At 45.0% G+C, this 14,724-nt stretch overlaps 2 protein-coding genes and 1 long non-coding RNA gene across 3 annotated transcripts; 2 read left to right on the top strand and 1 right to left on the bottom strand.

The window, feature by feature from the left end:
- Window positions 1-1,049: 1,049 nt before the first annotated feature.
- Window positions 1,050-12,458, bottom strand: LOC308062933. Its single transcript, XR_013927753.1, has 3 exons — window positions 12,253-12,458; window positions 7,363-7,510; window positions 1,050-1,529 (listed from the first exon to the last, which is right to left on the bottom strand). It is a non-coding gene; the product is annotated as an uncharacterized lncRNA (long non-coding RNA).
- On the top strand, window positions 7,517-12,081 carry LOC308063676 (flotillin-1-like). Its single transcript, XM_080386977.1, is given in 9 exon segments — window positions 7,517-8,224; window positions 8,340-8,430; window positions 8,952-9,042; window positions 9,045-9,076; window positions 9,271-9,390; window positions 10,232-10,531; window positions 10,991-11,050; window positions 11,053-11,055; window positions 11,059-12,081. Coding segments are annotated over 9 exon segments (861 nt in total). The 5' UTR covers window positions 7,517-8,186; the 3' UTR covers window positions 11,185-12,081.
- Window positions 12,459-12,638: 180 nt separating the features above from the next.
- On the top strand, window positions 12,639-14,521 carry LOC308062931 (large ribosomal subunit protein bL32m-like). Its single transcript, XM_080385215.1, has 3 exons — window positions 12,639-12,820; window positions 13,084-13,265; window positions 13,875-14,521. Exons 1-3 carry the CDS (start codon window positions 12,697-12,699, stop codon window positions 14,127-14,129), a joined length of 561 nt encoding a protein of 186 aa, XP_080241341.1. The 5' UTR covers window positions 12,639-12,696; the 3' UTR covers window positions 14,130-14,521.
- Window positions 14,522-14,724: the final 203 nt, after the last annotated feature.

Below are 14,724 nucleotides of genomic sequence, written 5' to 3' on the forward strand. Positions count from 1 at the left end.
AGTGGGTCCACCACTTCAACTGAAAAAAAACCCCTTCAAAGTCATTTACAGAATTTTGCTCCCCATGGCAGACTATGCTCTGTGTAAGACATCATTACTCCCTGCAAAAATGATAGACACCATTCTTGAGCTGAATATAGTTAGTATATTTTGTGGGAAAAGGAGGCTATTTTTTTCTCCCAGTTTTCTTGTTTCTCATTTATCTTTTTAACTGTCAGCTTCTCCCTCAGCAGAGAATAAAGATTCAGTTGCAAAAGAAATGCGTTAGAAACTTCCCTGCTTTGAATGTCTGCTGTCTTTTACTGCTTTGAACGGATTGGAGGCTGCATGTTGCATGGCCATTGCCACTTTTATTTGCTGCTCGGACAGCTACCGCCATCCTCTGCAAACAGAGAGAGCAGCGTCTTGCACAAAGCCAGCTCGCATCACTGCTAGTTGAAGTAAGAGGGGACAGCAATTGTCTTAGCTGGAAGAACCTAAAGAAAGTAATACAAAAGATGGCAACCTTAGAGAAGTATTTATAAAATCTGTACATTTTACCAAATCTGCTGAGTGTAACTACAGAGGAAAGTGAAGGGAAATGTATCTATCAAGTAGAAGCATTTTTGAGAAGACTGTATTTCTAACCATAGCTCAATATCTGCAGATCAGGTTGTGTGCTCTAAACCTCGTGTGTGCTGTGTCACTTATGATGATGTATTTATATATGTGCAATTTATAAATAAACAGTCCTAGAGGTGCTCTAATACCAGGTAAAGGCACCAATGAAATAATCATTTCTGATCTGAACTTCTGCTTTATATGCAATAGTAGTGGCATGAATCTCTAGTCTTAAACAAGAACTTCATATACTATAATACACTATCTGAATTTAAAGGAGTTACAGATTTAATTCTGAGAAGTCTTGTAAATGGAATATGCTGATAGTGATGACCCTGTTTCCTTACATAACACCAATAAACCTTTTTTTTTCCCCCTGGATTTCCAGGTCACATTCATCCCTGGGGTAACATGGAAAATTTGCACCAGAAATTTAAACAAGTCCTCAGTCACATATTGAAAGGTTCTCTTTATTTAACCTGCCGATTTAAAATTCGGTTATTGCTGATGTGGGAAGAGTTCACTAAATTAAATTACTGATTATCAAATAGAACACAAACGATGCTTTCCCCTGATTCCTTTTACACATACCATTGAATGAGTAAAAAAAAAAATCACCATTGCTTAAACTATTCACACAAGTCTAGAAGATGATGATATAATTTCTAATCAGTTTCCTCACATCCAAAAATATTCATAATATCTATTTCCTGCCAAGTAAAGCATGTGACATGCCTCTGATGCACCCAGAATGTCTCAGACTGGCTGCCCCCAGGCAGAACTGCAGATGCTGTTTCTTTTCCGGAACAGAGATTATCCAAGTTGAGCCCACAAGCTCCCTGACTGTGGTCATTTCCATTTCCGTGCTGTCTGCCCGCTTTGTCATTCTACTTTTCCCACACACATGACGTCATTAGCTTCCTGGAAAACTGAGACAAGGTATTGACTTAGTAGTTTAGGTCATGCCTGCATTATGCAGTCACAGTGCAGGCAATTATACATGATGGCCTTGCTGCTTCTTTCATATTCTATCCATGTGTCTCAAGAGCTACATGTTTAGTCTTAATTTCTTGAAGCATCTGAATCTGCTTGATTTGAGGTTAATCTCACTTCATCCTTATAATCCTGATATCTAAAATGCCACTAAATTTCGTGATTTATTTTTCCTTCTTGTAGGTTCTTTGCTTACTTGTACCTTTCTTGAGATGAGTATTTGCCCTAAAGCTGTTCAGTTCTTGGTAGATTTTGCTCCTTTTAAACAAAAGAACCTTTCAGGTTCAGTTCCTGAGCTCTACAGTCCAACTGACTTCACTGGATATTCAGGCCAGCTGAATAAAATTCACACTCGGCTTTTTCAGTTAACGTATTTGTGATCTTCTGATGAGTAGTGAACTCCATGGAGGAATGGACTGTGATAGTTGGTAAAGGGTTCCATTTGCCTTTCAGTGTTAAAAATGTCCCCCACCCATTGCCAGCTTTGGTTTGTCAATCATCCTAAAATTGGTTCAAGTGAGTTTTTCAGAACTAAAATCTCTGCTCTTTTATTATGGTTCTGCAGTATTTAAACAGTGAAATTCATGTGTTAGCTATGCTCATGCATTTTTAAAAGCATGTTCAACAACTTTTTACTCACTGCCTTGGAGATTTCATGCCATTCCTGTTTCCCTGCAGTATAATTGAAAGCAAACAGGTGTACCAGTTTTTGTTTACCCTACAGTGCTTGCTATTTTTTTACACTGCCATCCTTTCCCTCTCCCATACCTCTGACTGCTCTTGTCAGCACACTGGGAAGCTCTTTGTGCAAGCTTACAGTTGCTGCTGGCATTCATACAGCGGTATCAGCTGGGACATCACCTGGGCTCCTAATGCGGTCTGGATAAACGTACTCCGTAAACCAGCACTGTAGAGTTGCGCTGTGGTTCTATTTGCTTCTAGAGGCAAACCACAGAGGTGACAAACTGCAGATTTGAAGGTGTGAGAGGTCTTAAGAGGTTGGTTTCAGAGGATACTTCAACCCTCAAACTTGCAATGTCACAAGGCAGCCTCAGTGGTGCTTGTGGGTCCCTCGACATCTCCACAGCAGTGGGCCAGGGCCAAAGGATCAGTCACTGTGACAGACCCGTTGTGCACTGCGGACAAAGGCAGCAGCTTGGCTGGAGGACTTTGCTTTAAGCTGGGATTTCCCGGAGAGGTTAACACAACAGGCTGCATCTTCCACAGAAGCTGGCAGGCAGATGGTTCTTCTCTACATTTTTCATATTGGTCCCTGAGACTTTAATTTCATAACATTTTGCACCAGTGCTTTCAATAGCTCTTTTGCTATGATTTCTGCTTCTGAAATAAAGGGCAGCAGTATTATTTCTGCCTTTACATACAGTCTGAATAACTCCATTTTTCCAAGTCAATATTTGCTTCGATAAACCGAAAGCAGTAGTCCTGTAGCTATCACAACATAGTAAAGAAATAATAACCCGAGTTAAAAACAGGCTCATGCAGAATAGTCTCCCATGGCAAAGGGCAGGAAATTGGTTGCAGTTGAACTAATATTTCTCCTGAAATGATCTGTTACTGCTATTTGCTACACAGCTTCTGTATACCCCCAGGCAATTCCGGGTGCCTTTGGAAACTTTCTGAAGCTGCATGCTGCACTGCCTGTATATGGAGAGGCGGTGGATTTCTCATACTTGTCGCTCTTGTACAGAAAGAAATGTTTGTCGTCATAGGAGTGCTGTAGAAAGTGTATATTGTATCAGCTGACTCATTTATAGTATTTCCCCTTTCTGAGTAGGGAATAAAGGAAGTGCATACCAAAACAGGGAACTTGCATCCAGGCTTGTAAATTCTTCTGTCTTGGGTGTTTTAAATAGATAAACAGGCAAAATCACACAAAAGGACACATACAGTCCAGTCCAGTGTAAGTTAGTATATTGGACATAAGGCTTGAAACTTTTGGAAATAGATAGAACGTTCCTGTTGCATTCCAGATGGACAGTTACGTTGTTCCTAGATTTTGAAACAATGCTATTGCTCTTGCACAGGTAGGTATGAAGGCATTTCTAATCTCTTTTCTGTTTACCCTATACACAAATCATGCCCTTTCCAGTCTCTTCCAGGTGAAATATTCCCAATCTTTTTTTCATCTGTTTCTGTAATAATTTCCCCATTCCCTGGTTTTCAACAATTGTTCCTTTCACTCCGAGTGTAGCTGGGACTACAGACACTATGGGCAATGGGGATGTCAGAAATGGTATAACACAAGAGCTCGTAGGATATTGTAATACTGAAAATTGAGTTGTATTTTTTGATGGTTTCTTATAGCTGCTACACCAGCAGAAAATGTGTTCTTCACCAATTAAAAGATCTTCCAGTAAACAAAAATCTCAACATTACTATATTTCGGGGGGATAAATAGTTTATAGATATGATGATGTAGAAAAAAACCACTAACACAAAAAATATTAGAGAATCATGTGGATGCCTGTTGTCAGTAATTTATTATTATCTTGTTCTGATTGACTTTTTTTCTTCAGTAGCTCAGCCTTCTGAAGAGCAATCCCTAATATTTTCAGAGTAAATCTTCAGAGCTGATACTGAGATCACCTAATGGTATTAGTGATCTTGCAAAAGCTTTAGTGCTGCTTTAGCCACATCTATTCCACTGCAATTACTCCCCAGTTTAAATGAGGTCAGGGAAGGACCCCACCAGCACCGCTGGCACTGCACCTTTAATTGTCCTTACCTCAGCTGGCTACCAAACAGAACTGAAGTATGACATGAAAGAAAAGCACTTGGCCATATCAAAACGGATTTTCCTGTATGGTGTAAATGTGGTGATAACAGAATTGAAATGGATTGAAGTGTTTGTGAGAGAGGAATAAAATTCACTTTCTAAACACACTACAGCCAAAAACATGGTATGTTATGGCATGTAATGTTATGGTATGTTATGGTATGTTGTTATGGTGTGTTATGGTATACTATGTTATGTTATGGTATGGCATGTTATGGTATGGGACGGTATGGTATGTTATGTTAATAAATTAGGTTATGGTATGCAAATAAATTATGTTATGTTAATTAGTTCTGTTCCATTATGTTAATGAATTAATGTTAAATTATGTTATGTAAATAAAATGTTACATTAATGAAGTATGTTATGTTAATGAATTGTTATGTTAATAAGTTATGTTAATAAAGTATGTTGTAATGTTATGTTAATCTACATTAATAAATTATTTTATGTTAATAAATTATTTAACGTTATATTAATAAACTATTTTGTTATATTTTTCAAACCATTTTGTTATATTAATAAATCATATTACATTAATAAATTATTTTGTTATGTTAATAAATTGTTATTTTATGTTAATAAATTATGTTATATAAATGTCATGTTTATTATACGTTAATAAAATATGTTAATAAATTATGGTGTGGTATGGTATGGTATGCAAATATATTATGTCATGTTGCATAAACAAATAATGTCACGTAAATATATTATGTTATGTAAATAAATTATGCTATGTTAATAAATTAGGTTATTTTATGTTAATAACTTTGGTTATGTTAATAAATTATATTAATTATGTTATGTTAATAAATTTTGTTATGTTATCTTATCTTATGGTATCTTATGTTATGGTTTGGTATGCTATGCTATGACAGATTTGAGCATTACTTTTCCATGGCAATGAGGTTCTGGGGTTTTTGTGGTTCCCAAAAATAAGATGCACAAATGGGCCATACACCAAACTCCTCTGTAAATTTTGCTATGGCAAATGTCAAACATGGACAATTGCAGGAGCAAAATCACAGACTCAACGACATATCAATATGATCCTAGTTGAAGCCACTTAAGTTTCTGCAAACTTATATACAATATTAATATTCATACACAAGTCACACCTTAATTCTATTGGTTACATACACTGTTCACATGCTGCTATACAGATACTAATTGGTTAAAAGCATACAAGCAGTTAGTCTCATCATTAAAATTGCTGACATTCTTGCAGTCATCAGTTCCCAGCTCAGCTCCTGTTTTTCTGCCTGCTTAACTGCCAAAGATCCTGTTTTCTTCATTCCAGGTGTCTTTCTCACACAACTGTGTGGCCTTGCTGAGCAGATAAAACTTTTAATCATACCAAGCTGCTAAAGCAAGAGCAACTTTTGATAGGCCAGGTGTCCCTTTTCTTCCAAATACATTGCCACAATTCCCCCTTTTTCTTCCTGGACTGTCAAAACATCTATCATTCCATAGATACGTTTAAAAATACAAGGAATCAGAAGCATCAAAAACAAAATAATTGCTAAAATCGTTACACCTTGTTTCACCAAATCTAATAACCATCCATTAATTTCCCAACCCTTGAGCCATTGGCCCAGACTTCCATTTGTTACAATGAGTTTCTTCATGTTCGTTCTTAATTGTTCTAATTGTTTATGAATTGAAACTGAGTGATCAGACAGGTTCATACAACACATACCCTCAAAATCTTCACATCTGTGCCCATGTGCTAAACAATAAAAAGTCAATGGCTGCACGGTTTTGTAAAGTAGCATGCCTTGTATTATCCAAATCTACCAATAAACTTTTCAAAATATCTGACGTCAGGTTAAGTTGTTTAGCAGCCCAACATCCCAACTTTGTATATCACAGAGTACTTTGCCAGCAGGAACTCATGGTGCAAACACGGAAGAAATCACTCGTAATGGAGTGTTCCAAAGCTGAATTTTATCATTGCAGTTTTCACTCAGTTGCCATACTGCTCATTTTTTCCTGTGCACTAATTTTTATTTTTCCAACGGGTTTTATGTATTTGTCTTTGAGTAGGAGCAAACAAAGTTAACTTGCCTAAATAACAAGGCCCTCTGAGAGCCTTAGCCAGGATTCCAGGTCATGCTCTATCCCCACAAAACAGAAACAACCCTTTGGGCAATGCTCAGGGTTGTAATGGTGCCATAAGATTAACCCATAACCCTCTGTTACACCATATGCTAGTATTTCTATACCAGTGCTCCCTAGGGGTCACTCAAAAACTTCCATTCCGGTATGTCAGTAATGGCCCTTTTCTCAATACCTTTTGAAGAAAGTTGTCAAATAACGCCTCTCTATTCCCAAACTTGATGCAGGATTGGTTACATTTCAGAGATCCTAAAAGATCTAGCTCTTGAGGCGGTACCATAGAAGCATTCAGATGTTGAAAAATAAGTACAGTCTGCATAGCATCTTCATGTTATGGAAGCCCTTTTTTCAATGTCTGCCAATTTTTTAATACCATCGAGTGGGGCCAGGTCAATTTAGCAAAGGTAATAACTTCAGCTTTGTTTAGAATTTCACTTTTGCTGACCCATCCTTTAAATTGGTTTGGGTCAAAAGTCGGAACCCCTGTTAGACAGGTACGAAAGGGATCTGTTGGAGTTGACATAGATAAACAGATGGAGTCTGGACCAGTAGCATTAGCAAGATTAACCCATACATTTTGCCTGTTCTTAAGTAACCTACGCATATGTTCTATTACATCTATATATTTAAACAGCAAGCACAATCCCCATAAAATAACCACAATTCTCATTTTAAATCCTTACAAACCTATTCATCCTAACACAAAGATATCTTTTCTGGATTACTTAAAAAATGTTATTGCATCTAACACAATATGGACTTAATGTTAGTGAAATATATCTCCGGAGATCTACTATAATGGATTATATTTTTACCACAAAATGTACAATGACAGATTATATACAACCTACACCAGTGGCAGACTGAACAAAGATGATCACTGGCTCCTATTGTCATCTGAATCTCCTGTGTCGTTTATTGTGGTGTTCCTCCTATCAATGCAGGTGATTTCCATGGTTTTACCCAATGAGCCAGCTGGAATCCACTTTGGTCCCGAATCTGTAATGATAGACATATATCCTCTGCCAGTTAATTGTACTTCTGCCAGACCTGTCCACTGGCCAGTGTTCAGACCTTTACACATTACTTTGACTCCTTTAGTATTTAGTGTTGATAAGTCACTGTTTAATGCTTTTCCATGAACAATTATGGGTGGATTTTCTGCTGTACCTGCTAAGCGCAAAAAATTAATGACATATAAAACTTTCCAAATATGCTCTTGTGGGGATAGACCCATTGCCCCCCTTTTTTGTTTTGCAAGTAAGCTTTTTAAAACTTGATGTGCACATTCAATGATGGCCTGACCAGTAGGAGAATTTGGAATACCTGTTTGATGTCGGATACACCATAGTTGACAAAATTGAGGAAAGGAACGTGAAACATATGCCGGACCATTATCCGTTTGTATACTGTGTAACACCCATAACTGCAAAACATCTGCGTAGATGTTTTTTAGTATGTTTTGCTGTCTCACCTGTGAGAGGAGTGGCCCATATAAGGGAAGAAAAGGTATCAAATGTGACATGCACGTACTTTAGTCTGCTGAATTCTGCTATGTGAGTGACATCCATTTGCCACAATTGCAATGGTTGTAAACTGCATGGATTTACTCCAAGGACAATTCCAAAACTAAATTGCTGACAGGACAGGATTGTACAATACCTGTGGCATCTGAATGTGTTATGCCGAATTGACACGACAGCAGATCCAGCGGTGAGGGGATACACGGTAGGGGGGGCACAGGGGGGACATGGGGAGGCAGGCTGTGTGATGTGAGAGGAAAGATGGGGGACACAGGGTGACACTCCAGTGACTTGTCCTCCCCCAGCATCTCCCTGAACACCCTGACCTTCAATGTGCGCAGTGAGAAGGTGTACACCTGCCATGGCGTCCCCATCTCTGTCACCAGTATTGCACAGGTACCCCCCCACCCGTGTCCCCTCTACACTCACCTGTGTCCCTACAGCTGCCACCACCCCTCCCAGCAGGACTGCTGCAGCCCCTTTTAAGTGATGTGAGGTGGACCCTATCAGATCCCCCTTAAAACGGCAATGTCATAGTGAAATCGCCCCCTCCTCCACTCTGTGAGACCCCTTAAAAGGGACATGTTGTGGTGGAGCCCCCTCAGAACCCCTGCAGCAAGGGAGGGGGGGACAGCACTTTTAAAAGGGCTTAACCCCCCTTGGTAAGGGGCAGCAGCATCTTAAAAGCAGCTTATATCCCCCCCCCCCCCCCCAATATTTTTTTGGAAAGCACTCTTTCAAAAAGGCATTGGCACGGTCTATCCTGCTCCCCCCCCCCCCCCCCGCAAGGGAGCAGCCGCCCAATATCCTTGTCATAATAAATCTACAGCTCTTAAAGGGGCCGTGCCGTGACGGTGGACGCCCAGCATGGGTGTAAGGCTGGGGGTTGCTTTTTTATGCCTGGGTTGGGGCTGCAGGTGAAGATCCAGGGGCAGAACAAGGAGATGCTGGTGGCCGCCTGCCAGATGTTCCTGGGCAAGTCGGAGAGTGAGATCACCCTGGAGAGCCACTAGCCCTCATCAAGGCCCACGTGATGGTGGAGCTGAGAGGGGTGGGGCCGGCCACGCCCCTTGGGACAGGCCACACCCCTTTCACAAAGGCTTACGCACTCTTGGAAGTCACTTTTCCGCTAAAGGCCCCACCCCTTGGGGGTGACACCGCCCCACCCCCAAAAGGCCCTGACCCTTGGGGGTGACCCCACCCACTTAAGCCCCACCCCCAATGCCTCCCACCCAGGAAATCTACAAGGACCAGCAGAAGTTCTGGGTGCAGGTTTTCAACGTGGCCTCATCCCACTTTGTCAACATGGGGACCAGCATGGTCAGCTACACCCTAAAGGCCATCCACGATGACCACGTGATACTGGGGGGGACAGTGGGGGGGAACAGGGTGGGGACATGGGTGTCAGCGTGGCCAGTGACATCCTGAGGGACCCCTGCAACAGCCAGGGACATAGATATCAGTGTGGCCAGCAGTACTGAGGACGCTGGGGGGGACATGGTGGGGATGGAGATATAATCATGGTGGTGGCACTGGGGATCTGGGGGGTACAGGGAGCTGTGGGGACAGGGAGAGTGATCCAGGGATGGAGGGTCACAGAAAAAGGGACACAGGGACAGAGGGGGGACATGCAGGGATGGAAATACTGGGATCGAGGCAGAGGAACAGTGTTGTGGGGACAGGGATACGGCAGGAGGATGTTGGGTGAAAGACAGACACACTGGTGTGGGGACAGGGTCACCAGGGTGGGTACAGGGACTGGGGACATCCAGATGCAGGGATGGGGAGACAATACAGGGACAGGGCCATCTCCAGTGTCCCCAGGGCCACCAGCGCTTGCTGGGGCAGGGATGGCTGGAGTCCTCAATGGGCAGGGTGGGACAGTGTCCCCAAGACTACCTGCACTCGCTGGGGAAGGACCGGATGGCACAGGTCCAGTGTGATGCTCACATCAGGGAGGCCAAGGCCAAGCAGGACACCAGCATCCACGTGAGCCTGTCACCTCAGTCACCCCCACATCCCCCTGAGCCCCCCTTGTGTCCCTTACGTGCCTACAATCCCCCCCCCCTTTTCCTCACTGAGACTTCTAGATCCCCCACAGCATGTCATCGTCCCACACTCCCCAGTGGGCTTCCAATGTCACCAGGTTGTTTCTGAGGTCCCTGTGGCTTTCCACGTTCCCCTCTGATGTCCCTGGGACCCTCATCTTCCCATGTACCCCCCCATCCCATGGTGTTCCTCCATGTCCCCTAACGTCCCCACACCTCTCCAGTCCCATGGTGTCACCATGGCCCCACCCCCAATCTCCCAGTGTCCTTCCTTGTCCCCATGCACCCCAGTGTCCCCACAGGAGACACAGGCATGCCAGGAGCAGGTCTCAGCACAGCTGCTGGGTGAGACAGTGATGGCACAGGCCCAGTGTGACTTCCAGGTGCAGCAGGTGCTGTGCAATGCCACCATCAGATCTGCAAGGCCCAGGCCGACTTGTACAACAGATGCCTGAGTGTCCCCCCACCCTGGGTGCTGTTTCTTCTTCCTTGCTTGTTTGGGATCCCTCCTGGGTCCCCCACACCCCCCTGGGTCTTTCCTTGATGTGATGTTGGCCACTTGGGTCCCTTTTCCAGGATACCTGGGTCCCCCCTGCACTCCCCCCACAGTGCCTGGGTCCCCCCAGGCCACCTGCATCCTTCAGATCCTGGGGTCTCCCCTGACAATTGGGTCCTCCTCCCCAAAGACCTGGCTCCTCTGAGATGTTTACGTCCCTTACCCAGACACCTGGGTCTCCCCAGCACCTTGTTCCTGATCCCAAAATGCCAGGATCTCCTCTAACACATGGGTTCCCTGGGGTGCCCGAGTTCTCTTGACTGCCTGGATACACCCCTCCCAGGATGCCAGGGTCCATCCCCCCCCACCTGCCTCGGTGCCATTGCAGGGCTGAGTGGTGCTGCGGGCACAGGTGGCGAGGACAAAGCAGCAGATTGAGGAGCAGTGGGCGCAGGTGCTGGTGGTGGAACAGTGGAATGAGCACAGCAGGTAGAGCTGCAGGAGCATGAGATTGGCTGCCGTGAGTGTGAGCTGGAGGCCACCAACCACAAACCTGCTGAGGCTGAGCGTTACTGCCTGAAGCACCTGGCCAAGGCCCAGTGGTGAGCCCTGCCCCCCCACCAGCAAGTCCCCCCCCCTCAGCTTCTGCACCCCACCACCTTGGGCAAAACCATGACCCCTTTAAGTGAAGTATTAACCCCTTTAAAGGGGAGCCCCACCCCATTCTACCAAGCCTCACTCCACCCTTGTGGATCACCCACACCTTGGGTGAAGCCACTGCCCCTTTAAAGGGGCGCCCCACAACGTAATTCTGGATAGCTTAATAATTTAGTCAAAAAAAAAAAGGAAAGTAATTTCTTTTTCTCTGAATTAATCTTAAGTGTATGTATTAAAGCAACACTTTAATAGGTACCACTCCAATAACACATTCATTCTGTGCATGCAATCATCTCACATGCAGGCTGTGCACAAGACAAAGTGCAAGGCGATCTCTGCCTGCAAAGGACAGCAAAAAAGGGAAATAAACTAGTTAAAACTCATCTGTAGGCTTCTTTCATCCCCATGTCTACAAAGTGTGTTCTGAAGCAAGCTCTCGAGATACCACAGTTCAGCTACCATCACGCATTTCCAGTTAGCTCAGAATTATGATCCAGCCTCAAGCATGTATGTGTGTGTGGTGGAACCTTAAGTTCACGAAACCATTTCACCAAGCACTCGCTATAAGGCACCACCAGTGAGGGGACTGACCTGAGGCTGGCCCCAGAGTGACTCTGACAGCAACGAGAGAAGACACAAGCAGCGACCGCACTTAGGCCCGAGGTCTACGGCAGAGACGAGGCGGGCCCGGCACTCACCTCAGCTCCAGCCCTTGCCCCCACCTGCGCCCGCGGCCGTTCAGCTCACGGAGACGCCTGGCAGCTGCGTGCCCTCCTCAGGCGAAGGCAGAGCCACCCACTCCCCACCGCTTTCCCCACGCCCGCCACGGGCCCAGCCCCCGCGGCCCCCCACGCTCGCAGGCCCGGCTCCGCGATGACTCTGCAAAGTCCAGGCTCCGTCCTGTCCCACAGCCGAGAACCGCTCCACACGCAGGCTGTGCGCCGCCCTCCCCCTCCCCCGCCAGCCTGCCCACGTGCCGAGAGCCCTGGCCTGAAGCCCTCCCCCCACCCCGCGTACCTGAACGTAGTGAGGGAGAGGCTACAGCCGCGCTCCGCCATTTTGAAAGGCTCCGCCCCCATCTCGCCCCGCTGCGCAGGCGCAGCCCCTCCTCCCGCTTCGACACGAGAACACAGCGCGTGCGCTGATTGGCGAGGATGTGGCGAATGGCGGGGCATGCTGGGAACGGCGCCGGGCCCGCCAGGGGAGCCATTGGCCAAGAGGAATGCGGCGGGGCATGCTGGGAGTTGAAGTCCTCGGCGTGCGCCTGCGCGGCCGCGGCCTCCCGGCAGCGAGTGGCATGCTGGGACGTGAAGTCTCGGTCCGGGTCCCCGCTGCAGTGCGGGGCTCCCCGGACACTCAGTTTCCCGGCAGGCTCAGAGACAGGTGCGTATGCCCAGTGTGCCCGCGGGCGGGCGGCCGCCTTACCCCGCCTCTGAGGCCTTGGCGGGGCTCTGAGGGGCGATGGCGGCTGTGGTGGTGGTGTTTTCTCCTCTGCCGCGGCTTCGCGGTCTCCTTCAGCGCTGCTGGGGGCGGCTGGAGCGCAGTCTCTTGCCGGGTTTCTCCGGGGGCCAGAGCCCGCCCTGGGGTAGGTATCGTCCTGTTCTCTCGGCTGAAGGAGAGGTCGGTGTCGGGGCCGCGAGACTCATTTTTACCGTTTAACGGCTGAGGGAGCGGGCTGGAGCAGGAAAGTACACACCTTGGGGACAATGAGGGGATCGGGTGAGGAGCGCCGCTGGCCGCTCTTGCCTCCTCGCTTTGGGAGTGTCAGTAGCATCCGTGTCTTACTACCTCGGTTTAAGGCGAAATTGGGGCTTGCCTGTAATGAATTAGTTTTTCTTTTTCCTTCAGGACCAGCACTAGCAGTCCAAGCTCCAGCTTTTCTTCCACAACCGGTAAATGACACCAGTGAAAGTGATGAGGCGCCAAGCCTGTTGGATAGCATCTTGTGGATGGCGGCACCAAAATCACGGCGCACCATTGAAGTGAACCGCTGCAGGAGAAGAAATCCCCAGAAGCTTATAAAAGTAAAGGTAATCACCAGATTTCTACAGGCTTGCCACCTTACTCACTGCAAGTAATTTTTGTAATGACAAACAAGCATGCTGGAGTAAGATTTACGCCAATCGTTGTTCATCTCACTTATTTTAGAGAATTGTTACAGTGGTCAATACTGAACTGAAAAAGCTTTCTGGAATTTGTTTATAATAAGCTTAAGAGACGTTGTAATCACAGAATACTTGTAACAGTATGTTCATCATGCGTGACAGTGGTCTGTGATTAAATAAACAGTGACAGTTAAAGTGCAAGCCAACAGCTTGTGAATTTTATTCACAGCTAGTATGAGTGGAAGAGTTTTGTACTTTCTGTGCAACTAATTGAATTGATAGGTCTTGAGTCTTCCAGACATCATTAGGCATAATGATTTAGGTATTGAATTCATAGGCTATTTTTAGTAGTAAGCATTTGACATAGCAATACATTACAGAAAAATTATTTTACGAGGAAGAATACGTTATGAAAAGGTAATTGAATTTCTCTGGTATTTCATTTAACGTTTTTAGTAGTTTGTGATTGTTTCTTGTGTCTTTTGTTTCTGTTGTTCAAATTACAAAATTTCCTATTTCCACTGTCTTTTTTAGAGGAACATAGATGTTTGTCCTGAGTGTGGAAACTTGAAACAGAAGCATGTCCTCTGTGGCTATTGTTATGCAAAGGTCAAAGCAGAAACTCAAAAGATACGGCTGGAAATACATAAAAAGGAAGGAGGACCATTTAATGCTCCAACTGTAGAGACTGTCATCCTATATGATGGAGAAAAGCTCACAGAAAAGGATGAAGGCAAGCGGATCATTGAAAGAGCCAGGAAGCGTCCATCTTGGTTTGTTCAAAATTGATGCTGTAGACCTAATGCTAGCAAAACCAGTTGCTACAGCAAGAAAGATCATGATTTTCAAGAATGTTTTCCTTGTTTTGCTCATTCAGATTTGATACAGAAACCCTATGAACTTTTGGAAAGCCTGCTTGAATTCCATGTCATGCCATAGAAATTTGCAGTCAGGTGTTGTTTCTATAGCATGCAGTGGGAAATACTTCTCAGTGATACATCATAGCAGCCAACAGTTAAAGAGAAATCAGGTTCTGCATTGGGTTTGGACTTCTGCGTACAGTACACTGAGTAATTTGTATGCTAATGGTTCTATGCTGGTTTTAGGTGTAAATAACACTTGTGTAACAAAGGGAAAAGATTCACAGGTGTAAAATAAAGTATGTTAAGTTTCCCAGGGAAGCCTGCTTTCTGTTTTTGTCGGCTGCTCTTTGGGAGGGGGGAAAAAAGTTCAAACCCAATATGGATTACATACAGAAGATATTTACAAGGAAAGATAATCTGGTTATTTGCATGGCTCTTACAGAATCTGCCTGGATTTCTCCCTTCAAAGTGCCCTTGATTTCTTGAGCAAAGTAACAAATCAAAATGTTATGATGGGAAAT

This window comes from Falco punctatus (genome assembly GCF_963210335.1).
Source record: "Falco punctatus genome assembly, chromosome: 4".
Taxonomy (NCBI): Eukaryota; Metazoa; Chordata; class Aves; order Falconiformes; family Falconidae; genus Falco; species Falco punctatus.